The 27,027-nt window shown below is 48.0% G+C and overlaps 1 protein-coding gene across 2 annotated transcripts in view; it reads right to left on the bottom strand.

Annotated features, from left to right (window-relative positions):
• Positions 1-6,169: 6,169 nt before the first annotated feature.
• The window catches only part of LOC126965474 (uncharacterized), a 50,969-nt gene continuing 30,111 nt past the window's right edge, over positions 6,170-27,027 (bottom strand). Inside the window, exons 1-2 of one of the 2 annotated variants that reach the window (XM_050809103.1) lie at positions 17,826-17,901; positions 6,170-7,594 (exon numbers count right to left, since the gene is read on the bottom strand). In XM_050809103.1, the coding sequence (XP_050665060.1) occupies positions 6,635-7,594; positions 17,826-17,894 (1,029 nt within the window). In that variant the 5' untranslated portion in view covers positions 17,895-17,901 and the 3' untranslated portion in view covers positions 6,170-6,634. Of the gene's footprint in view, positions 7,595-17,825; positions 17,902-27,027 lie in introns of those variants that run through there. The other variant, XM_050809104.1, reaches the window with a different exon arrangement.

Consider the following 27,027-nt stretch of genomic DNA (forward strand, 5'->3'; position numbering starts at 1 on the left):
GTGGGGGTGGTCTGAAAGGCCCTTGTTTCTGAAAGGTATTTTGTTGTTTACAGAAACGATTGTTATAGTCGCGTTTCCGACACACTGATATATCGTGACCCGGTATTTTACAGTATCGGCAAATGATACTTGATGATGGGATTGTTGATCCCTGAAAATTAGAAGTTGAAGGCTGTGAATTGTTGTTTGGATTTGGTGACCTTTGTGGTTGCCGATACTGATTCAAAGGTTTTGGTTTGTGCTCATTATTAGGATTTCTCTTGAAAATACTTTGTTGAATCCTCTCTTCAGATATCGCGAGGTTTATGGCCTCGTTAAGATTCTTAGGCGACCTGCATCTCACAATGTTCGAAACCCGTGGTTGAAGGCCCATAAGGAAATGGTGGAGGGCAAGATCCTCCATAGCGGCTGTACGACCAGGTAACTCTTTAGCTTTAGTGTTAGACAAGGAAATTTCGGTTAATAATTGTGAGAGGCAAGTTTCCACTCGAAGCGAATACTGGCTAACGTTTTCCTGTGGGTTTTGCCTACTTTCTTGTAAGTCCGTAAGAAGATGTGAATAATGTTTGCGTTCACAAAACTGGGTTTTAAGAAATTCTCTGAGTTGATCCCAGGATGTGAATTCCTTTATAGAGCAAGCAATTTCTGCCTTTCCATGCAACTGGCTAAGAATATATTTAAAAAGAACTGGTCTTTGTGAGTCGGAAGCTAGCTCATATGCGTTATTAGAATTAATTATAAATGAATTGACTGATTCTCGGCTGCCGTCGTAAGGTTTAATAAATTTAAATAGGGTATTTAGGTCTAATTCAGCCATGACTGTTGCTGCGAGAGTGGCTCTAGTGATTCTTGGCGAATATATTGGTGATTTAGTTAGATCGGTGGAGGCCTCGTCCACTTCAGGGATGTTAATATTTAATTTGGTATCTTCAACCTTGGAGACTTTGGGCGGTCCCAAAAGATTTTGGACATCGCCTTAAAGTCGGGCAACCTGAAGGGTGGCTACGTGCGCGACCTTAAAATTGCCGCCAAAGATATGGCGGAGATGGTTGAGGTCCTGACTTTAAGGACCGCAGAAGAGGAGTCGCGGCAGCTCCGCGATGAAGCGCGGCGGTTGTCAAACGACAACAATCGCCTGAGAGCGCGGGTCACTGACCTTGAGAATGACCTGAAGGCCATGCGCAGGGAGTTCTCGGAACGCAAGGCTGTGGAGGACACAGTGGTGGCGGAGGCTCCATCCTCGGAGGCAGCCATCATCAAGAAGGTGTTCGAAGGTCTGAAGGGTGACCTGGCACGAACCATCGGCGAGATGATGGACGCCAAGCTGGCCGGTATCGAAGACCGGTTGCTGCCGGCACCGGTGGTCCGGACGCCCCTGGCAGCTGCCGTCAGGCAGGTCGAGCGGAGCACTAGAGCGGACACCTCAGTGCTTATTTCAGTGGAAGCTCCCCAGGGCCCCCCTAAAGTCCCAGCGGCAAATGCTCAAGCCGATTCTTGGACCGAGGTGGCGGCTAGGGGAAAGAAGAAGGTAACGCAGCCTGCTCCGCCAACGGCCAACACGACATTGACCGCGCCGGCTAATCCGGCTCCGCAGGCGCGTGCTGGTGTCCGCCGGATACGCGCGATTGAGTCCACCAAGCCAGTGGAGCCGGTGAAGCCGACCAAGGGTGATGGGCTGACAGGACCACCCAAAGCAAAGGTGAGCCTCAAGCCGCCTTCAACTGCTGCAGTGGTCATCACCCTGTCGAAGGATGCGGTAGCAGGGGGCGCGACGTATGCTTGGGCACTCACCGCTGCTAAGCAGCGGGTCAGCTTGGCGGACATAGGGGTGAAGGGTCCGCACGCGGAAAACGGCCCTGGGAAGCCGAATTCTCGAAATTGGGGGGCCCGAGCGGTCTCAGCAAGCTGATAGGCTTGCTGAGGAAATACGGGGAGCACTAGCAGGGATCGCGACTGTCAACCGGCCTGTGAAATCCGTGAATATACGGATCAGCGGGCTGGAAGACAGCGTGACGCTAGATGACGTGGTGGGGGCCGTTGCTGCCAGGGGGAATGTTCCCCGCGAACATGTGCGTGCGGGGCGTATCTCCATGGGCAGCACGATAGTAAAGTGCCCCACCACAGCAGCAAAGGCGATCATGCAGGATCGCCTTTGCATCGGATGGAGCACCGTACGGGTCACCCTCCTTGAGGCTAGGCCTTTACGGTGCTTCCGGTGCTACGGCATCGGACATGGCAGTGCAACGTGTACTGCTAAGGACCGCAGCGGCCTTTGTTGTCGCTGTGGTAAGGCAGGGCACCTCGCACAAAGTTGCACCGAGGAGCCAAGATGTGACGTCTGTGCCGATGCCGGAGCACCCGCAGGACACCGCATGGGGGGGAGGAGGTGCAACCCCCCGCTTATTAAAAGGAACACATCGAGAACGGGGGTGCCGGCCCCCTCCATGTCCATGGAACCGAGCGCACCGAGCGCGCCCACCAGTTTGGAGGGTACGGTTGCTCCTCAGGGAGAGCTTGAACAAATGTCGTCGTAATGGACGGTACGACACTGTTCGAGCTCCTTCAGGGGAACCTCAATCACTCGGCTGGGGCACAGGACTTATTCCTGCAGTCAATGGCCGAGTGGGGTGTGGATGTGGCGGTAGCGGCGGAGCCATATAGTCCTCCCGAGAGAAGTAATTGGGCGGCGGACTCTCATGGCTTGGTCGCAATTGTTGCACGGTCAGGGGGTCCGCCCCTGATAGCTCGGGAAAGGGGGGATGGCTTTGTCGTAGCAGACTGGGGCCCTCTAACAGTGGTGGGGGTATGTTTTTCCCCTAACAGACCTCTGTGAGAGTTTGAGGGCTTCCTGGGCAGCCTTGGGCCGGCCATCAGGTGGGCCAGGTCCCGCCTCATATTGGTCATGGGGGACTTCAACTGTCGCTCACGCAATTGGGGCGACACCATGACCGGAGTGCGGGGTGCTCCCTTGGTGGCATGGGCGGCTGAGCTGGGTCTCGCCGTTCTTAACACCGGGGGAGTAGCGACGTGCGTGAGGCCTCAGGGGGCATCGATAGTTGACATTACCCTCGCCTCCCCTGAGGCGTCGTGCAGGGTCACTGGCTGGCGGGTGGTGGAGGATGTGGAGACCCTGTCGGACCAATAGGTACATCCGACTGGGGGTCCTCATATCTAGCTGCTGCCCGGCTCCTGGGATCCCACCGGCGGGGGTGAACTCGGCCTTCCCGAGATGGGTGATTAGTCACCTTGATCGGGAATTGGCCGAGGAGGTGGCGATCATAAGATCGTGGCTGAGGCCCGGAGGCCCAGCTATGACGGACGACGTGGAAGCGCTGGCTCTTGACTTTAAGAGGGCGATGAAGTCCCTCTCGGACTCTTCGATGCCACGTTGGAAGAGAGCCCCGCGCAGGACGGCTGTTTACTGGTGGTCACAGGAGCTAGCCGTCCTACGCACCGAAAGCATAGGGGCCCGTAGGGCCTATCTGCGGAGTCGGCGTCGGAGAGGCGATACGCCTGAAGTAATGGAGGGCCTTCGAACGGTATATTATGACCGAAAGAGGACTCTCCAGTCTGCGATCAGGCAGGCTAAAGAGAAGGCCTATGAGGACCTTCTCGATGGCCTGGAGAGGGACCCATGGGGGTGCCCTTACCATTCAGCTCGAAACAAGCTGAAGGGTGGGGGGGCTCCGCTCACCGAGGTCTTGGAGCCAGCGCTTGTAGAGGAAGTGGTCGCGTCGAGGAAGGGCGTGACAGATGTGGAACTGGGCCTCTGCCTTGATCGCCTCAAGACAAGGAAGAAGGCTCCGGGCCCGGACGGTATCCACGGCCGTGTCCTGGCCCTGGCCTTCCCACATGTCGAGGGGAACTCCGGGGACTGTTCGACAAATGTCTTAATGTCGGGCGGTTCCCGGAAGTATGGAAGGAGGGACGCCTATGCCTCATCAAAAAGGAGGGTAGGCCAATTGATTCTCCAGCGGCTTACCGACCTATAGTCCTGCTGGATGAGGTTGGGAAGCTGCTGGAATGGATAGTGGCCTCACGCCTAAGTCACCACCTCTCTGCCAAGGGCCCGGACTTGTCCGAACACCAGTTCGGTTTTAGGAAGGGCCGCTCGACGCTTGACGCCCTCACTGAGCTGAGGGCTCATGTTGAGAGTGTGGTGGCGGATGGTGAGAGGGCGTTGGCGGTCTCCCTGGACATAGCCAACGCCTTCAACAGTCTCCCGTTCGGCGTAATTGCTGAGGCACTCGACTTCTTCGAGGTGCCCTGGTACTTGCGCCGAATAGTGAAGGACTACCTGGTTGGGCACCGGGTGGCCTACGTGGCGGGAGACGGGAGGATGAGGCGGCGTCCCGTAGAGTGCGGAGTCCCGCAGGGGTCGGTGCTGGGTCCGCTCCTCTGGAACATGGGCTACGACTGGGTGTTGCGAGGTGCGCTTCTACCCAAGATGCGCATCTTCTGCTATGCAGACGACACCCTGGTGGTGGCCCAGGGGGGGTCCTTTGGGGAGGCAGGCTTACTGGCCTCGGTCGGGACCTCCCTTGTTGTTGAGCGGATCAGGCTGTTGGGGCTCAGGGTGGCGTTAAGTAAAACGGACGCCATCCTGTTCCACGACCCAAGGAGGGGCCCACCTCCTGGCGCTTTCATCGAGGTGAACGGAGTGCGTGTCCCGGTGGCCCCCTGCATGAGGTACCTAGGCCTTGTGCTGGATGGCCGTTGGGGCTTTGAGGCGCACTTCAGGCACATCGGAGAGAGATTGGTTGGGGCGGCTGGAGCTCTCGCACGTTTATTACCAAACGCGGGGGGGCCGTCCCAAAGCGTCAGGAGGCTGTATAGCGGGGTCCTGAAGAGCATGGCTCTGTATGGGGCCCCCATCTGGGCAGATGCCTTAAACAGAAAAGGCAATGGGTCACTCCTCCGCAGGCCGCAGCGAGTGATAGCGAACCGCATAGGCAGGTGCTATCGGACGGTATCATTTGATGCGGCTTGCGTTATTGCGGGCACTCCGCCCTGGGCCTTGGAGGCTCGCATGAGCGCCGCCCTATATCGCCTTAAGGCGGGAATGGGCGGCGAAATGTGGAGGGAGCGCGAGGCGTCTATAAGGCGCGCGGCTGATGCTGCCATTATGCGGCAGTGGCGGGAGGAACTTGAGTCCTCCCAAGTGGGCGCGCGCACTATAGGCGCCATTCTTCCAGTCCTAAGTGACTGGAAGAAAAGACGAAAGGGAGAGATCTCCTTCCGCCTGGCACAGGTGTTGTCGGGCCATGGCTGCTTTGGACGATATCTGTGCCGGGTTGTGAGGAAGGAGGTATCGCCTCGGTGTCATCACTGTGATGACACCGAGGAGGATACGGCCGATCACACCCTCCGGAATTGCGCCGCGTGGGAAACGAGGCGTCAAGACCTGAGGACAGTGATCGGCCAGGACCTCTCGCTGCCTGGCATGGTCAAGAGCATGCTGGACAGCGAGGAGTCCTGGAAGGCGGCTTCCTCCTTCTGCGAGCACGTAATGCTACAGAAGGAGGAAGCCGAAAGAAACAGAGAGAGGGCATCAGTTGCCCTTCAGAGGGCAGCAGGGCGGGGCAGGAGGGGGAGAGGGGTCCAAGAAGACCTCTCAACCCCAGCTCCTAGGAGCCAGTAGAGAGCCACTGATGGCCTCTTCCCCGAGGTTCTCCGGTGAAATGCCCTGCAAAGATCCCGGAGAACCTCTCAAAAAGGGGAACTCTCTGCTTTCGAGGAAGTTTTAGTGGGTATTACCAAACTTGGCCAACTTCTAGCTACGTAGAAGATGGTCGTGTAGTGCACAGGGGTAGTACGTAAATGTATTTCCTCCTCGTTACAAAAAAAAAAAAGGTTAGGTTAGGTTAGGTTTTTTTTTTTTTGCTACGTCTACTTCCTCCCTGCCATTGAGCTGCAGGGTTTGGGGGTGGCGTTTCATTTATTTATAAACTATATAATTCTTACATACTAAGACTTAAGACTAAACACAATAAACAAAAAATTTTAAGTGCACATATTATAACTATTAACCTACTCAAATATACAACTATAATTTAACACACAATTTCTTAACATAAATCAATGCATTTTTTTTTTTTTTTTTTTTTATATCTAACTAGTGGCCTACATCCCTGGCAACTTACGTCCCAGGGCCGAGGAGCTAGCTACGTCTACTTCCTCCCTGCCATTGAGCTGCAGGGTTTGGGGGTGGCGTATCATTTATTTAGAACGTATTACAGTTTTTTCCACCTACGACTAATCACACTAATTCTACATTTTTTATTACTTAATACATTTTTAGTTACTTAATCCACATTATTTTACTTAATCTAACCGGAATTTGGTGTTACATTTTTATAGGTCTTATACTTACATTAACATTTTTTTTTTTTTACCATTTATTAACATAATATCATGTACTTATCTGCTACTTAAAACTAGGCACACAATCTTATATTCTAGTGGTTGTATAAGGTCCCTATAATTGATTATAGGGAACCTTTCTATACATTAGATAACTACAGTGTACGTAAAACAATTTGATTATTAACCTAAGGAACTATATTATAAAATTTTCAAAAAATTATTCATTTCATATTTCTACTTTTTAAACTATGTACATATTATTATGATTTTAGAATTTAAAAGTGCTACCGTTCCGCGGCAGAACATCAGCGAGGATTCTTCGGCAGAATCTTTCAAATTCCGTCCTCCATGGCTTTGCAACAAAGGTTGGAAGGTTGACCTCCACGACAGCCATTCCACTTACAGTCTCAAGATCGCATCTCCACCGGCCGAACCTTGGGCACTCGAGCACCAGGTGCAATGCGCTTTCATCTGTACGATCGTCGCATATGCACACCGGGCTATCCTTCAGGCCGAACCGGTGGAGATACGCTGAGAACCCGCCATGGCCTGTTATCACCTGAGCCATTAACGCGGAGAAAGGCTCCTCCCTGACCAGCTTATAAGACACCGCGACGTCTGGCAGAAACGCCTTCGTAACACTCGCGGTTTGACCCGCGGTGTAGCGCTCCTGCCAGACCTCGAGGGTCTTGGCTCTAAGCATGCGACGAAGAGTTGAAATCGGTACTCCATCGTATGCAGCCCTCAATTTCGAATGGAGCGCCGCATCCTTCGCCAAGTGGTCAGCCCTCTCATTCCCCTCAATGCCTACATGCGCCCGAACCCAGCGAAACCGAATGGTTTTACTCATATTTCGGGCCCGCCGGATGAGGTTTTTAATTTTGAAGGCTATCGGGTTAAATGATGATCGATCCCTTAGCAGCTCCAGCGACGACCTGGAGTCACTAAGGATCTCGACCTTCATGTGGGGCATCTTCAAGATGTCCTCGATAGCCTTCGAAATTGCGCACATTTCGGCTTGGAAGACAGAGCAATAATTCTCCAATTTGAGTTTTCTTGCTCTGACTTCCAAGCCTCGCCGCCTGTATGATATTCCGGCTCCAACCCTGCCCTGTATCTTGCTTCCGTCGATGTAGACTTGCAGGTAACCCTTTCCCTCTCTTGGGTCATCCTGCACCTCTACCGCGTCGGTTTCGGCCTGTGTATCCTCGAGACAACAGAACTCTACCTCAGGAGCGAGGGCTGGATGGGGAGCATCCAGGAAGCTAACCCGCTGTTCAGCCTTCCTGTCTGCATTACCATCAATGTCCTCACCCCTTTTATATCGGTACAATTCTGCTGCCTCTCGGACCCTCAGGTCGAGTGGCAAGATACCTGACAGGATCAGCGCCGCACTCAAACTGGCAGTTTTGTAGGCCCGGCTGATCTTCCGCGCGAACCCTCGCTGAACTGCGTCCAGCAACTTCCGCACTCCGACTTGATCTACGGCTGGGACCCAGACGCTTGAAGCGTAACGTACGATTGGCTCCACAGCGGCGATGTAGATGGTCCTGACCACCTCTGGGTTCAGACCCCAGGTTGTCTTAGCCGCCCTTGACAATTGGCCATAAATGGCCGTTGCTTTTCGGCAAACGTCAGCGACGTGCGGCTTAAAAGACAACCTGTGGTCAATAATAAGACCCAGGATCTTGGTTTCTGTGACCATCTTTATACTTTCGCCGCCCATGGTGATCTGAATAGGTGTTACTTTCAGTTTTTTGGTAATCACCATGGCGTTGGTCTTGTGTGGAGCAAATCGCAGCTTGTTGTCCAAGCCCCAGACGTAGACCCGACGGAGGACGGAGCTAGCGGTCCGCGCGATAGTCTCCGGAGAGGAGCCCGAGAAGACGAGCACTACGTCGTCGGCGAAGGCTTGCACGCGTAGGTCCTCTTCCTCGAGGGCGCCCAGCAATGGATCGATCAGGAGGTTCCAGAATATGGGCCCCCCAATCGATCCCTGAACGCACCCCTTGGTCGTGGGCCTCACGCACTCGGCGCCCGCGTATCGAATAAGGACCTCGCGGTCATTGAGGTAACTGCACACGGTGGAGTACAGATTTCGGGGGCATTTCCTGGCGGCCAGCTGATGTTTAATAGCTGGCCACCAGGCGCTGTCGAATGCCCCCTCTATGTCTAGAGACACCATCAATACTACCCTCTTTGCCTTGACCTCAGCTCTGATGTGCTCGATCAAGGCAAAGAGGGCATCTTCAGTGCTCCGCTGTGGCATAAAGCCGAATTGGCCTGGGTTAATCGTCGGCAGTACGTGCCACTTTATCCGGCGTACCATCATCTTTTCCAAAGTCTTACCGTGGACTGACAAAAGTCCAATCGGACGGTAAGACTTTGGATGGTGGAAGTCGGATTTTCCCGGTTTGGGAAGTGTCACGACCGCCGCACGCTTCCACGGCTTCGGAAAGTATCCCACAGCGAGGCACCTGTTGGCTATCTCTAGGAAAAGCCGCTCATCTGCCTCAATGCTCTTGGCACTGATGTCAGCTGTGAACGCGTCCGATCCAGGCGCTTTACGAGCGCTGAAATCGTGAACCGCCTCCCTGAGTTCCGCAAGAGTGAAGGGCGGATCGTCCTCTGTGCAGGATAACTCGCACAGAGGGCGGTCCGCCTCTCTCCTTATTGCGGAATGTACGGGAGTGTCGTCCTCCACTCTATCGTCCGGGAAGAACGTAGCTGCAAGGAGTTCTGCACTTTGCTTGGGATCAAGAGTCACTCCGTCCTTCACAAGAAGTTTATCTTCTTGCTTTTTCGAGGTTTGACGGAGGACTCTGTAGATGCCGTCCCACAGGCTTTCGCCTGTTTGCGCGGTGCAGTACTCCTTCCAGCTATGGGTCTGTGCCGCTTGTGCGGCAGACTCATACTTTTCCCGGGCGTCGAGATACTGGCGGACGACGAATTCCCTCCTAATTGGGGCCAGCAGCGGATGCGATTCTTCTTAGTAACCGCATCGCGCTTCAGGGCCCGAAGTTCGGAGGTCATCCATGGAGTTTCATATTTCAACATTCGCGACAGCTTTGGGATTGCGACCTCACACGCTTGGCGAACCGCCTCCTGGTATTCGAGGACAACGTTTTCGATGTCCTCGGGGGCGGTTGCGGCCGACACTCTTTCCACTCGGATATGGCGCTTTTGGAGCTGTAAGATAAGTTCCTTTCGGAACTTTTCCCAGTCTGCCTTGCGTGTATTATATATCCGAGTGGTTGGTGCTGGGCCGGGTGCTTTTGCACGGCCAGCGCGGAGTCCTATCCTTAGAGCGTTGTGTTCGGAACTGACCATGTCGGGGTCCACCTTCCAGGACTCCATCCTTGACAAGATACTTCGGCTGCACACCGTAATGTCGACTCTGCTTGTACAGAGCCGACCTCCCCGAACCACTTGAAATGTTGGTTCGGTACCGGTGTTGAGGATGTGCAGCTGGTTGTCGTCGAAGCATCCTGCCAATTCGGCTCCCCGGTGGTCCTCGTCTGCGCTTCCCCACCATGGGCCCCACGCATTGAAATCCCCTCCGATCACAACACTCAAGGTTCCCAACTTGGATCGGACGCTGGACAGACGTTCCAGGTATGGATCCAGGGGTTTGTCCCCTTCCAGGTAGGCGGACACTATTCCAAGTGTCCAGTCGGAGAACTCGATGGTGATTGCCACTATGTTCTCCGACTGGAGGCTCGGGTCACACCTAACCTGGAGATCTTTATCAAAGACTGCTATTGCGGCCTTTGCGGGATTGGTCTTACTAATCCCCTGGTCCATCTGAAAGACGCGGACCCCCGGATACCGCTTCAAGGCACCTTGATTACCTGTGTAGGGTTCCTGCAGCAGTGCCAGGCTAACCTTCTGACTGACAGCTTCTGCCATCAGTTCATCGGTTGCCAATCGCTTTCGCTGCAGATTTACCTGTATCATGTGCCTCGAAGCAGCATCCTTGGGCCTGCGACCACCTGGATTTATGACCGCGGTGCCCTCAGCAGTAACTCACGCCGAGGCGGGCAATGGCATCCCATTTCCGCCTCACCGGACAGTCGCTGCTGAATGCACCGTGATCCGTCTTGTCCAGCTTGGCATGTCGACAGTTGACACACCTGGGCGGCTCCCCCACGACATAGTCGGGGCATTCGGCCCTCACGTGTGGGCCCCCGCAATGGCTGCAAAGTTCCGAGGACTCTTTGCAGTGGCGCCGTCCGTGCCCAAAGGCTAGGCACTTTGAGCACTGTATTAATGGTGAGAAGTCGTCCACCTTCGACCGCTTAAGGTCTAGGTGGACGGAGCCCTCGTCTGTCAGACGGCTCCACAGTGGATACCCCTAGCCTCTTGAACTTGGAGGCCCGAGTTGGCCCCGAGCCGGGTCTTCACTGCCTCCACCTCGCTTTTGGTGCCGCAAGTGAGCACCACCTTCCTATTGCGCACTCTGCGGACGCTGTCCACCTTGGCGCCAGTTTTAGTAGCGTCGACGGCCACTCTTATTTTGGCGACAACGCTGTCGCTCGAATCATCGGGCGACTTACTTGTCACCACGATTGAGTGGCCGGACTTTGCCGGCGCCTTAGCGGCCATCGCCGCATATGAAGGCGGTGCTTTTACCTGCATAGGCTCCTCCAGGAGCTTCGTTGTTCTCGCCCCCAGAGCTCGCACCTCAGCAAGCATGTTGGTTGCCTCTTGACGCATTGACTTAAGTTCTCCCAGCAGGGAGCCCAGATCCGCTGTGGGTGGAGAAGGGAACAGTTTGACCTGCTGGATTAGGTCGAATTCGACTATTCTGCGGAGTGCCTCCAGCTCCTTTCTCAACTCCGCAGTCTGTCCACCGACGTCCGACTTATCCAACCTCTGCGTGAGGAGCATGATCTGCTCCGCATGGCTGGACTCCCTCCTGGAGATGTCCTCTGCGTGTGTCCTTTTCAGGTGTTCTACCTGTAAAAGGACATCACTCCGCGCACTGTTCACTTCAAGGGTGGCCCCATACAGGTAGTTGAGGCCATCCAACTCTGTAGCTCTTATGGAGCCTTTCAGGTTGCCAGATTTTTCTAATTCTTCTTTGGCTCGCTGGTACACAGAGTTGGCGGTTTTGAGCACTGTAGCCGTTGGGCTTTCGGGTCCCCCTATATTGCTGTGGCGTCCTCCGGATGGCGGAGTATGAAAAGCGACCTCCGCTTCCCGTTGGAACGCTTGGGCGAGGGTGCCACTGCCTGGTTTGCTTCCAGAGCCCGCGCCGAACTCACTTCCAGTGTAGGAGCCCTCCTCCACGTCAACTTTCCGGCTAACTACTGCCCGTACCTTTCCAGGGTCTGATGATGGCCGTTTTGTCATTAAAGTCACAGAGTCCTTGTCTCCGGCTCTAAGAATGCGTGACGACTTAGCCGATGTTGAAGACATCTTACTGGAACGGCAGCACGTAGGTTTATTAAATAATCAATAATTATAAAACAAAATCAATAAAGTATCAAAATTAAAAAAAAAATACCAAAAAAAAAAAAAAAATTTTACAAACACAACTTTTAAATAGTGCCAATCGACAGAACTCAGCTTTGCGATTAAGGCGAACCCAAACACTGATGCTCTAGGTTAAATAACAAAGAAGTTATGACGATTCCAGTTCTGTAAATATAAAAAACCCTATAAATTAATTAAAAACAATAATTTTGAAATTCTGAAGGGGCCAATCGAGAGATCTTCCAACCGCGGTTCAGACGAGCCCAAACTCGACTGCCCTAGGTGCCTTGGTTCCAAAGATAGGACCAAGGGGGGTGAGGTATACCCGAGGGGGGAGGGGGGGGGGAGGTTTCGTGGGGAGATGATTAGGGTAGGGAAATATTTTTTGTTAGAGGGGGGGGGGGGGTTAGCTAAGGTAGATGGCAATTAGTGTGTTAGTTGTGGCGATTACCAGGGGTTAAAGGTTACTGAGGATATCGGGTACCTGTGGTGTTTTGCCGCGATGTTGCACCTCGATGACTTCCTATGTCTGATGTTCGTCGGATCTATTTAGTTTTCTTCTCAGTGGTGCGGAGTATTGAAATTGACGGCTGTCAGTTGTCACTGGTGCTCGAGCTGTCTGAATTTTTCCCAAACCGCGTGGCACCGCGTGGCTGCTTCTCCCATACAATGCCGACGAGGTTATGGGATGCACCTTAATCTTTCAATATCTCCGCAATCCAACGGCCGATTTTATTCAAACTTGGATCAATAGCTAGGTCTTGATCAGCGCTACAGGAATTAGTACTGCGTTTCTTGATTGTTGCAGCGGCGACTCGGGGCAGTTGACACAAAGTCCAGGCCCCGTATCTTTGGAGCGCGCTGCACAAAACTTCCACAAACACTAATCCTGGTGAATTGTAGGCTAACACAACACTGTACCAAATTTCAGGCTGATACGTTCACTTTTAACCACTTTTATTAATTTTTATAACAGAGCGATACGTTGACGACGCAATGATTTGGTGAAAAAAAAAAAGGTTAGGTTAGGTTAGGTTAGGTTTTTTTTTTTTTTTTTTTTTTAATTTCGCTCCAAGTTTTTCCCAACCATCAAACGGTCGGGGTTGTGATCCTATTTTACAGGCATATCTTACAATATTTGCTGAAAGTGAGTTGATCATATTTGCTAGATCTTATTCGTAGTATCGTAGTTCAACATTGTTGAACTTATTAGTACATTTCTCAGTTCTCAGATAGAGAGACTGCCGTTTTTTTTTTTATTTTTTTTTTATTATTATTATTATTATTATTTTTTGTTACATATATTTTTTTTTTCTTTTGTATTTTTTTTTTCTTTTTTCTGGCAGTACAACCATTTTGGACGGACAAAATTTGTTGTACTCATATGCATAAATATTCAGTTAACTATATATATAACATAAAATACATTGTTTTAAATTTCTTCCGACTTTTAAGTACATTTTTAACATTTAAGTATTCTTAACCGATATAGATACGAGTATTTTACCTGTAGCTTATGTGAGTAGTAAGCCTGACAAGTTTTTCAAAAATTTATCCCAAATAATGGTTACATAATATACAGTGCCATAGAAGCTTTTAAAAGCCAAGACTTTCATTTTTACAAAATTCTTTGTTCTCATACGCTACAATATTCAACTAAATATATAGCTTGTATTTGTTTCAAATAGCTAAACACTTAAAATTACTTATATACATAGTTTTAACAATAAAGGCACAATTTTTTAACATATAATCTTCATATCGATAATAATAAGAGTATTTTAGCTCAGTCATAGAGAGCTGATATAATGAAATGAAAGGGATTCCAAATTGTTTTTAATATTTACAAAAATCAATAATAATCATAGCTGCATGATAACTTTACAGTGCTATATAAAAATATATATACATTGTTATAGTCACCCAGAAAAGTGTAAATTAACTAAAAATCAAAATAATATAATTAATGTTGTAATAATTGACTTAATATTGAAAATAAAAATAAAAATATATACATGTTGTCATTGCATTTTTAATAATTTGCATACTATTATTTATATGTATTGTTATTACTATTTCATTTTCTTATTAATTTCCATAATAGAAGGCTATGTTCCTTATTCATTAATGATTTAAGTATATAGTTTTAATGACAAATGTACAGATATTCTATAAATCTTTAAAAACAAAGTTGATACTTATGTTGTAGCCTAAACGTTTATAAAGAGCATAATAAGCCTGAAAGGTTTTCAATTTATTTTTATATATTATAAAAGTCAATAACAAATCATAACTGAATACTGCTATAGAAACCTTTAAAGCTTATAATGGTTGACACATAAAAAAAAACTATTATATTACAACTGATATTTCAATTAGTTTAGTAGTGTAAGAATAAAATTTTACTTGATAGCTATTTATTTTTTTTTTTAGTAGTAATATCTCAAAAAGTTCAATAATGTAGAAAATAATTTTGAATAAGGATTATCGTAATATAATTTTTTAACAGATTGTAAATATCATGTTTACGACCGAGTACTGCGGGTTCCTCAGCAATACGTCACGCTCAGGCGGGCTATGGAGTCCCACTTTCGCCTGACCGAACACTCGACACTAAAAGCCCCATGGTCTGTTTTCTCCAGACCGGCGCTCCGGCAATTTAGGCAGCATGGTTGTTCTCCCACAATATAATGAGGGCAATCGTGTCGTAGGTGAGGGCCACCACAGTGACTACATAGGCTAGCAGCTTCTTTGCAGTTTCGTCGACCGTGTCCAAATCCAAGACAGCGGGTACATTGGATGACCGGCGAGAAGTCCTCCACCGTTGACCGCTTGAGGTCAATGTGGACTGAACCTTCCGCCGTCACCCGCTGCCACAGCTTTGGAGCTACGCGCATAACGATATGGTTTACGTGAGGGTTGCGGCACCGTCTTCGAAATCGGATCTCCATTGTTTGCTCCTCTTCTGAGAGCCCAGAAAATAACCACTTGTTTTGTGCTGTCAGGGCCAAAAGAACGTCTTCGTCCTTAAGGTCTGACAGGACATCCTTAATAATTATGAGAGGATTCTTCCCCTTTACTTGCTGGTAAGTGAGTGTCGGGCTCTCTTTAAGTCGGCCTGTCACAACTTCCACCTCTTCCCTCGATCCGCATGTGATCACGACGCGCTGGTTTCGTACCCTGCGGACACTATCGACTCGGGCCCCAGTTTTAATTGGATCGACGGCCACCCTAATCTTTTTGAGCACGCTCTCGCTCGAGTCGTCTTGAGACGTGCTCCCTATGATTATTGCGTGACCGGATGTGGCCGGAGCTCGTGCTACAACGTCCGCATAGGTCGGCGATACAGCAATTTGCGGCGGTGTCTCGAGAAACCGCGTTGTTTGTGAGGCGATGCGTTCAATATCTTCTTGCAGCTTGTCGCTCTTGACATTAAGGGCCTTAATACCTTCTAGTAGATGATCCAGATTTTTGGGGGTGGTTTCAGCCTGGCTATCTTCTTGAACCATATTTTCCATATCTTGTTTCATTTTTGTCATTTCCCTCTTTAAAGCTAAGTTTTCGCTATTTACATCTCTAATTAACTCATAAAACAGGTCCAAGGCATCTTTGATGATCTTTTTAGTTGAGGACGGAATATTCCAAGATTCATCTAACTTTTCAATTATGGCGTTGTATGACTTTCGTGCATCACTTGGTGACCATTTCCATACAGGACGCGAAGGTTCTCCCAATTTTTCCGATGGCATTTTATCAGACGACATTTTTTTTTTAATTCAATTTAATTCTGACTAATGTATGTTTGTATGTAATCTTTCAATAAATGACCAAATCTATTTCTCTTTGCCAGATCAAGTGTAACGCCAATCAGTAGCCGTAATTGTTATCCGGTATATACTCCGTGTCAATCGCACCTCCCTTTAGTTAAGTACTCTGTGGTTTGACGACTGACATACAAGAAAATGGCGGTGATAACTGCTAATTATAGGTCTTTTATATTTAAAGTTTTGTATTTACACGTCTTATCACTTCGTTATTCACAATGACAGTAGAATAATATGAATTTAAATATTTAAGAGTCTGTTTGAAAGCCTTTTAAGATGTATTTCTATGAAACTTTAATAAAAAGTCACTCAAAGTTCTTGCTAATTTTATGAGCTAATGGCGTCGGTAAATTCTATAAATAGAATGTTTAGTATGCGGAAAGTATGATATTTATAATTGAGTTATCATTTAATGTAGCTTTAATCCAATTGTATTGATTCATTTATATATAAAATAATAAGAAAGAACACTTGTACACACCACAGTATGTTCTGACCTGATTGTCAATTGATTCCGACGACACAGCACAAGTAACAATTTTATGTAACTTATTTGTTTAGGAGCTTTTTTGAAGCTGCTTTCTTGTGGAAATGCACTAATATACTTGAACAACACACATATAAGCAATATTAACTTCACTTAACTTATTTTTTCCAACACTACGACCTTTTATATAGCAGAGCAGAACATTTGTATGCACTCAGCACGACGTGGGTTGCGAAACGGGTTAGGTTAGGTTAGGTTAGGTTAGGTTAGGTTTTTTTTTTTTTGTCTACTAGGCCTACCTCCCTGGCAGCTTTCGCTCCAGGGCCGAGGAGCTACTAGTTAACAGCTTTCTCCCTACCATTGAGCTGTAGGGGTTGAAGGTGGGAGTATTTTATTTACATCTACATTTATTACAAACTTATTATCTACTTAATTAAATACATTTTTTTTCCAGTTCTTAGGCTACTACTATGTATTTATGTTACAATTCAATTTGACTATTATTTGACTTACTATATTACAATGACTTAATCCTATCTTACTCTAGGCACACACACAATCAATCTTAGAGGCTTAGGTTTGTAAAAAGGTCCCTATGCTGAATCATAGGGAACCAGGCTTTACAAATGCCTTGCTATATTTTAAATTACATTATTTAAGCCTAGTGTTATTTATTCTATACATACAATTAAATCTATTTTGCTTACAAACACAATTACATTTTTACATTCTTAAAATTTATATTGCTGCCGTTCTTTGGCAGCACATCTACCAAGATTTTGAGGCAAAATGCCTCAAAAAGTCTTCTGTGGCTAGACAAAAATATGGGGAGGTTGGCCTCCAGTACGGCCACTCCACTCTGGACCTCAAGATCGTATCTCCACCGACCGAACCTCGGGCATTCGAGCACCAGGTGCATTGCGCTTTCGTCCGTTTGACCGTCACAAATGCACACTGGGCTATCCTTCAGTCCGAACCGGTGGAGATACGCCGAGAAGCCACCATGACCCGTGATGACTTGGGCCATCAGAGCGGAGAAGGGTGCCTCCCGCACCAGCTTATAAGCCGTCGCGACGTCTGGCAGGAACGCCTTTGTGACACTTGCGGTTTGACCCGCAGTGTAACGCTCCTGCCAGACGCCGAGGGTCCTGGCTCTTATTCCACGGCACTCCGTCGTACGCAGCCCTCTGTTTCGAGTGGAGCGCCGCATCCTTCGCCAAGTGGTCAGCCCTCTCGTTCCCCTCAATACCTACATGCGCTCTGACCCAGCGGAACCGAATGGTTTTACCCATATCTCGGGCCCGCCGAATCAGGGTTTTGATTTCGAAGGCTATCGGGTTGAATGAGGATCGATCCCTTAGCAGCTCCAGCGACGACCTGGAGTCACTTAGAATCTCGACCCTCATGTCGGGCATCTTCAAGATGTCCTCGATAGCCTTCGAAATTGCGCACATTTCGGCTTGGAAGACAGAGCAATAATTCTCCAATTTGAGTTTTCTTGCTCTGACTTCCAAGCCTCGCCGCCTGTATGATATTCCGGCTCCAACCCTGCCCTGTATCTTGCTTCCGTCGGTGTAGACTTGCAGGTAACCCTCTCCCTCTCCAGAGTCATCCTGCACCTCTACCGCGTCGGTTTCGGCCTGTGTTTCCTCGAGACAACAGAACTCTACCTCAGGAGCGAGGGCTGGATGGGGAGCATCCAGGAAGCTAACCCGCTGTTCAGCCTTCCTGTCTGCCATACCATCAATGTCCTCACCCCTTTTATATCGGTACAATTCTGCTGCCTCTCGGATTCTCAGGTCGAGTGGCAAGATACCTGACAGGATCAGTGCCGCACTCAAACTGGCGGTTTTGTATGTCCGGCTGATCTTCCGCGCGAACCCTCGCTGAACTGCGTCCAGCAACTTCCGCACTCCGACTTGATCTACGGCTGGGACCCAGACGCTTGAAGCGTAGAGTACGATTGGCTCCACAGCGGCGATGTAGATGGTCCTCACCACCTCTGGGTTCAGGCCCCAGGTTGTCTTAGCCGCCCTTGACAATTGGCCATAAATGGCCGTTGCCTTCCGGCAAACGTCAGCGACGTGCGGCTTAAAGGACAACCTGTGGTCAATAATAAGACCCAGGATCTTGGTTTCTGTGACCATCTTTATACTTTCGCCGCCCATGGTGATCTGAATAGGTGTTACTTTCAGTTTCTTGGTAATCACCATGGCGTTGGTCTTGTGTGGAGCAAATCGCAGCTTGTTGTCCAAGCCCCAGTCGAAGACCCGCCGGAGGACGGAGTTAGCGGTCCGCCCGATAGTCTCCGGAGAGGAGCCCGAGAAGACGAGCACTACGTCGTCGGCGAAGGCTTGCACGCGTAGGCCCTCTTCCTCGAGGGCGCCCAGCAACGGATCAATCAGGAGGTTCCAGAATATGGGCCCCCCAATCGATCCCTGAACGCACCCTTGGTTGCGGTCATTGAGGTAGCTGCACACGGTGGAGTATAGGTTCCCCGGGCACTTCCTGGCGGCCAGCTGGTGTTTAATAGCTGGCCACCAGGCGCTGTCGAATGCCCCCTCTATGTCTAGAGACACCATCAATACTACCCTCTTTGCCCTGACCTCAGCTCTGATGTGCTCGATCAAGGCAAAGAGGGCATCTTCAGTGCTCCGCTGTGGCATAAAACCGAATTGGGCCGGATTTAGCGTCGGCAGTACGTGCCACTTTATCCGGCGTACCATCATCTTTTCCAAAGTCTTACCGTGGACTGACAAAAGTCGTCCGGGAAGAACGTAGCTGCAAGGAGTTCTGCACTTTGCTTGGGATCAAGAGTCACTCCGTCTCTCACAAGAAGTTTGTCTTCTTGCTTTTTCGAGCTTTGACGGAGGACTCTGTAGATTCCGTCCCACAGGCTTTCGCCTGTTTGCGCGGTACAGTACTCCTTCCAGCTATGGGTTTGCGCCGCTTGCGCGGCAGACTCATATTTCTTCCTAGCTTCTAGGTACTGTCGAATGACGAATTCCCTCCTTGTTGGGGCCGCGCAGCGTATGCGTCTCTTTTTAGTGACCGCATCTCGCTGCAGGACCCGAAGTTCGGAGGTCATCCATGGAGGTTCATACTTCAGTGATCGGTTCAGCTTTGGGATCGCGGCCTCACACGCTTGTCGGACCGCCTCCTGGTATTCGAGGACAACGTTTTCGATGTCCTCGGGGGCGGTTATGGCCGACACTCTTTCCACTCGGATTTGCCGGCTTTCGAACTGTAGGATAAGTTCCTTTCGGAACTTGTCCCAGTTTGCCTTTCGCGTGTTATATATCCGAGTGGTTGGTGCTGGGCCGGGTGCTTTCGCACGACCAGCGCGGAGGCCTATCCTTAGAGCGTTGTGATCGGAGCTTACCATAGCGGGGTCCACCCACCAGGATTCCATCCTTGGCAGGATACTTTGGCTGCACACCGTAATGTCGACTCTGCTTGTGCAAAGCCGACCTCCTCGAACCACTTGGAAGGTGGGTTCGATTCCGGTATTAAGGATGTGCAGCTGATGATCATCAAAGTATCCAGCCAATTCAGCTCCCCGGTGATCCTCGTCCGTGCTACCCCACCATGGGCTCCACGCGTTGAAGTCACCTCCGATCACAACACTCAAGGTTCCCAGCTTGGATCGGACGCTGGACAGACGTTCCAGGTATGGATCCAGGGGTTTGTCCCCTTCCAGGTAAGCGGACACTATTCCAAGTGTCCAGTCGGAGAACTCTATGATGATTGCCACTATGTTCTCCGACTGGAGGCTCGGGTCACACCTTACCTGGAGGTCTTTATCAAAGACCGCTATTGCGGCCTTTGCGGGGTTGGTCCTAGTTATCCCCTGGTCCATTTGATAGACGCGAACCCCTGGGTATCGCTTCAAGGCACCTTGACTACCTGTATAGGGTTCCTGCAGCAGTGCCAGGCTTACCTTCTGGCTGACAGGTTCTGCCATCAGCTCATCGGTTGCCAATCGCTTCCGCTGCAGGTTTACCTGTATCATGTGCCTTGAAGCAGCATCCCTGGGCCCGCGACCTCCTGGAATTACGACTGCGGTGCCCTCAGCAGTAGCACACGCCAAGGCGGGCAAGGGCATCCCACTTCCGCCTCACCGGACAGTCACTGCTGAATGCACCGTGGTCCGTCTTTTCCAGCTTCGCGTGACGGCAGTTAATGCAGCTGGGCGGCTCTCCCACGACATAGTCGGGGCATTCGCTCCTAACGTGTGGTCCCCCGCAGTGACTGCAAAGGTCCGAAGACTCTTTGCAGTGGCGCCGTCCGTGCCCGAAGGCTAAGCACTTCGAGCACTGTATAAGGGGCGAGAAGTCCTCAACCTTTGACCGCTTAAGGTCAAGATGGACGGAGCCCCCGTCCGTCATGCGACGCCACAGCGGAGGGGCCACACGCAGGACGACATGTGAGAGGTGCGGGTTGCGGCACCTACGTCGGAAACATGTTTCCGTCGTTTGATGGTCCTTCTGGAGGCCTGTGAAGAGCTCTTTATTCTGAGCTCTCAGGGCCGCAATGACCTCCTCGTCTTTGAGGCAAGAGAGGACGTCTCTGATGATCACCATCGGATTTCTCCCCATTGCCTCTTGAGCTTGGAGGCCCGAGTTGGCTCCGAGCCGAGTCTTCACGGCCTCTACCTCACCTTTCGTGCCGCACGTTAACACCACCTTCTTGTTGCGGATTTTGCGGACGCTATCCACCTTGGCACCGGATTTCGTTGGGTCAACAGTCGCCCTAATCATGGTGAGGACATTTTCGCTACTGTCGTCAGGCGACTTACTCGTCACCATGATTGAGTGACCGGACTTCGCCGCATACGAAGGCGGTGTTGAGGCCCGTACGGGCTCCTCTGGGAGCTTTGTTACTTTAGCTCCCAGACTTCGCACCTCAGCCAACATGTCTGTAGCTTCCCGCCGCATGGACTTTAATTCTCCCAGAAGGGAGCCCAGCTCAGCAGCGGGGGATGGAGGGGCAGCCTTGTGTTAATTTGCTGAATTACTTCGAATTCAACTATACGGCGGAGTGCCTCTAGCTCCTTGCGCAACTCCGCCGTCTGCCCCCCCACGTCTGCTTTCTCCACCCGCTGCGTTAAGAGCAAAATCTGCTCCGCGTGGCCGGACTCTCTTCTGGAGATGTCCTCTGCGTGTCTCCTTTTAATATTTGCGATCTCCATTTGGAGATCGCGCCGCGCACTATTTACCTGTAAAGTGGCCTCATACAGAAAGTTGAGGCCCTCTATCACGGTTGTTTTGATAGAGCCTTTCAGGTTTCCTGATTTTTCCAGCTCTTCTTTAGCCCGCTGGTAGACTCTGTTAGCGTCCTTTAATATTGTTGCCGTTGGACTTTCGGGCTCCCCGGTGCTTACTGATCTTACTTACGGATGGCGGGGTGTGAAAATCCCCGACCGCCTCCCATTGGATCGATTGCGCCAAGGCGCCACTGCCAGGTTTGCTTCCCGAGCCGGCACCGAATTCGCTACCGGTAAAGGAACCTTCCCCCGCGTCAACCTTTCGGCTCAAAACAGCTCGTATTCTTCCGGGGTCTGATGATGGCCGTTTCGTGGTCATCGTTGTGGCCACCAACCCCTTATCGCCGGTTCTAATCTGGCGGGAAGACTTAGCCGATGATGTTGACATAATGCTAGAACGGCGACACGTAGAATTACTTATTAAGATTTAATAATATAATAATTTGACAATAACAGATTTTTAGTAGCGCCAATAGAGAGAACTACTCTTTACGATGAAAATGAGCCCAAACACGGCTATCCTTAGTGAAAAATAAAGAAATTACAAATAATTTTTACAAAAATATAAAAAAAAAATACCTATAACTAGTTAAAAACAAAGAATTTAAAAATTTCGTCGGAGCCAATTAAAAGATCTTAAAAAGACGGTTCAGGCAAGCCCAAACTCGGCTACCCTAGCTGCCTCGGTTCACGAGTTATGACCAAGGGGGGTGAGGTATGGTTGGGGGGAGGGGGGAGGGGGGAGGGGGGGAGGGCGTTTCACGGGAAGACTATTGGGATAGGTTGTTATTTTTGTTAGAGGGGAGGAGGAGGGGGGGGGGGGGGGGCCAATTAATCGGTAAGTGGGTGGAGATGACCAGGGGGTTAATGGTTAGTGAGGGGGAAGGGGTGGGTTGTACCTCTGGTGTTTTGCCTGATGTCTTGCCGATGTATTTGGATGACTTCCGTGTTCCGTCGTCGGTGAGTTGTAGGATCTATATTTCCTTTGAAGACGTATCAGTGGTCTGTGGTACGAAGACAGTTGAAGGCTTTGCTGGATTGGTCATGATGAGCACTAGCGGGATTAGTAATTAGTTTCTTGATCACTATAGCAACAACTCAGGGAAACTGACAGAAAGTCTAGGTCCCGTAACTTAGGAGTGCGCTGTGCAAAACTTTTGCCAACAATAATCCCGGTGATTTATGTTATAACAATACACTGTACCAATTTTTATAACAATCAAAGCACTATTTACCACTTTAAATAATTTTTTACTGGGAGCTATATGTAGACGACTCAATGGTTTAGTCACAAGTGCGGTTAGGTTAGGTTAGGTTAGGTTTTTTTTTTTTTTTTTTTTAAATTTCGCTCCAAGTTATTCCCAACCATCAAACGGTCGGGTTTGTGATCCTATTTTACAGGCATATCTTACAATATTTGCTGAAAGTGAGTTGCTATCATATTTGCTAGATCTTATTCGTAGTATCGTAGTTCAACATTGTTGTGTATATTAGTACATTTCTCAGTTCTCAGATAGAGACTGCCGTTTTTTTTTTTTTTAGTTACATATATTTTTTTTTTCTGGCAGCTCTTTACAATAATAAAAAAGTTAACATAAAATGCTACTTCGCAATCAATACAATAAAAACTCTTACAAATTAGAGATGCCTTGTCCATCTATTACCATATAGACAGACATCAGACAATCTCTTCTTACCAACACTTTGTGTATTTTCTATTTCATAAAATAATTATAAGTACAACCATTTTGGACGGACAAAATTTGTTGTACTCATATGCATAAATATTCAGTTAACTATATATATAACATAAAATACATTGTTTTAAATTTCTTCCGACTTTTAATTACATATTTAACATTTAAGTATTCTTAACCGATATAGAAACAAGTATTTTACCTGTAGCTTATGTGAGTAGTAAGCCTGACAAGTTTTCAAAAATTTATCACAAATAATGGTTACATAATTTACAGTGCTATAGAAACTTTTAAAATCCAAGACATAAAAAAAAACTTAACTAACTTTCACTTTTACAAAATTCTTTGTTCTCATACGCTATAATATTCAACTAAATATATTGCTTGTATTTGTTTCAAATAGCTAAACACTTAAAGTTACTTTACTTTTTCAATTACGGCGTTGTATGACTTTCGTGCATCACTTGGTGACCATTTCCATACAGGACGCGAAGGTTCTCCCAATTTTTCCGATGGCGTTTTTGGCGAACTAAGCGGCATTTTATCAGACGACATTTTTTTTTTTTTTAATTCAATTTAATTCTGACTAATGTATGTACGTATGTAATCTTTCAATAAATGACCAAATCTATTTCTCTTTGCCAGATCAAGTGTAACGCCAATCAGTAGCCGTAATTGTTATCCGGTATATACTCCGTGTCAATCGCACCTCCCTTTAGTTAAGTACTCTGTGGTTTGACGACTGACATACAAGGAAATGGCGGTGATAACTGCTAATTATAGGTCTTTTATATTTAAAGTTTTGTATTTACACGTCTTATCACTTCGTTATTCACAATGACAGTAGAATAATATTAATTTAAATATTTAAGAGTCTGTTTGAAAGCCTTTTAAGATGTATTTCTATGAAACTTTAATAAAAAGTCACTCAAAGTTCTTGCTAATTTTATGAGCTAAGGTTAGGTTAGGTTAGGTTAGGTTAGGTTTTTTTTTTTTTTACTAACTAGTGGCCTACCATCCCTGGCAACTTGCGTCCCAGGGCCGAGGAGCTAGTTACGCTACTTCCTCCCTGCCATTGAGCTGCAGGGATTGGGGGTGGGTAATCATTTATTTATAATATTTTATATTTACATTCTCTTACACTTATGACTAAATACACGATTTTAATGAACTTTTTAAATTATATCTTAATTATGTCTCTATACATTTTTAAAGGGAGTCACTGTGTTGTATAAGGTCCCTATACTTAATATTATAGGGAACCTTTCTATACATTATTTACAAATTTAATTATTAATACTAAAGATTAAAAAGAAAACAAAAGACACGTATTATTTACAATTCCTAGACTATTTAATTTTTAACTTTTATGTTGCTGCCGTTCCTCGGCAGCACATCGGCTAAAATATTTCAAACTTTATCCGTAAAGGCTTTGAAACCAAGGCTGGTAGGTTGGCCTCCACGACGGCCACCCCACTTTCAATCTCAAGGTCGCATCTCCACCGGCCGAACCTAGGGCATTCGAGCACGAGGTGCATTGCGCTTTCGTCAGTTAGACCGTCGCAAATGCACGCTGGGCTATCCTTTAGTCCGAACCGGTGGAGATACGCCGAGAACCCGCCATGGCCCGTGATGATCTGGGCCATCAACGCGGAGAAAGGCTCTTCCCTAACCAGCTTGTAGGCCGCCGCGACGTCCGGCAGGAACGCTTTTGTGACACTTGCGGTTTGACCCGCGGTGTACCGCTCCTGCCAGACGTCGAGGGTCCTGGCTCTAATTTTGCGGCGGAGAGTTGAAATCGGCACTCCATCGTATGCAGCCCTCAATTTCGAATGGAGCGCCGCTAGCTAATGGTTAGGTTAGGTTAGGTTAGGTTAGGTTTTTTTTTTTTTGCCTAATAGCCTACCCCCCGGGCGAGGTTATCACCGGGCCGTGGATTTCGAGCTAAAGTGAAACAACTTGTGGGGTTTTTATTGATCATCACAATGTTACTTATTCTTACTTACTTCTAATACATGTTTAGTTTTAATCAAAATAACAATATTTAAGAGTCTTATTTATTACAACATAATACTTAACTTCTTCTAACACACGTTTGATTCTTATCTTTATAACAATATTAAAGAGTCTTATTTTATACAATTCTTTCGACTAACTTCTTATATGAAGTTTTTATTCTAATTACAATATTTAATAGTCTAATTTTAAATAAGTGGATAACAAGTATATTGATTACTTTATACTACATTAATTATTTATACTTATTCTAACTTATAACTTAATTAATACATGGTTTCGTTCCGATTTTTTTGAGCCGTTAGGGTGTTAGTGAATTATCTTGTTTTGTTTTTATTAAATACTTTTTTGGCTATACTTAAACAGAATTCTAGAAATATGGGCCTAGCTTTTTTGTCCGCCATGATATCGGCTATGGTATGTATTTCTAATTGTTTGTCTTTTAGTTTTTGCGTTAGCTCATGCCTCTCATAACCATATATCGGACAATCGATTAGTATGTGAGGCACGGACTCTTCATGATGCCCGCATGGGCATGTAGGAGTGCTTTTGCATTTAAACCTATACAAATATTCTGAGAAGCCCCCATGACCAGTGAGGACCTGCGCCAGAACGTAGTTAGGTTCAACGGTACTTAGGATTCTATATGCTGCAATTGCATCCGGAAGGAATATTTTTGTGATTTTACCTGTAGATGTGTTATTGTATCTGGTGTGCCACTTATGCAGTGTTCCTGCTCTTATGATGCGTTTGAGGTGCGACAGTGGGCAGCGATCATAGACCGGCCTTAACTTAACATTGCTGGCAGCTTTCTTTGCCAACTCGTCCGCTCGCTCATTTCCCTCCCTTCCCGCATGTGCTTTGACCCAGAAAAGCTTAATCTCCTTGTGAGGATTGGACCTCAACATGTCACGGATCTCTGTGGCGAGGGGATTGAGGGAGCGGGTTCCCGCTACCGCGTCAAGCGCAGACCTAGAGTCACTGTAAATGTTAAAGCCGGTCCCATTTCGCTTTGTTGCCAACTGCACTGCCTTGTTTAGAGCGACCAGCTCTGCTTGATAAACACTGCAGAAATGGGCAAGTGGTAATTTATGAGCTCCTAACTCGCATTGATTTCTCCAGAGCGTCACCGCCGCCCCCACACCGTCCAGTGTCTTACTGCCGTCTGTATATATATGGACAGTTTCGGGAGTTTCGCTGTCTGCTTCCAGCTCTTCGTTGCCCAGGATTCGATATGAAATTTTTGGTGCGTCTGCTGGGTGCGGGATATCTTCGAATGCAGTCTTGCGTTCAACCTCCGCGCCTTTCAGATCATCCCATTCTATGTGACCCTTTCTCAGCTGGTATAATAGTGCTTCCTCCTGAACGCGCAGATCGAGCGGGAGTAAACCCGCGATAATTCTCAATGAGTTGAGGGAGGTGGTGCGGTACGATCTGCTGATCTTAGCTGCGAATCCTCTCTGTACAGTATCGAGTCTCTGCTTAATGTATATTTTATTCGCAGCTGGAAACCATGAACTTGCAGCGTATAGCATAATTGGCTCAATTACAGCAGTATAAATGGTTCTAATAATTTTTGAGTCCAGTCCCCAACTCACCCTGGCTGTTTTTGCAACGCGTTTATAAATTTCTATGGCTTTTTTACTTACTGAGATAGTGTGTTTATTAAAAGTTAATTTGTTATCAATTATTAATCCTAATATCTTTATGCTATCTGTGATTTCGATGAGTGAGCCTCCCATTACTAGTCTAGGTGTTTCATATTTTATCCGATTTGTGATTATCATTGCTTTTGTTTTGTTTGGAGCGAAATTTAGTTTGTTTTGCATCCCCCAGCTTCGAACATGTTCCAGAGCTTTATTAGCTTTCATTTCCGTTTCAAGAGAGCTGTTG

This window comes from Leptidea sinapis, chromosome 7, assembly GCF_905404315.1.
Source record: "Leptidea sinapis chromosome 7, ilLepSina1.1, whole genome shotgun sequence".
NCBI classification, from domain to species: Eukaryota; Metazoa; Arthropoda; class Insecta; order Lepidoptera; family Pieridae; genus Leptidea; species Leptidea sinapis.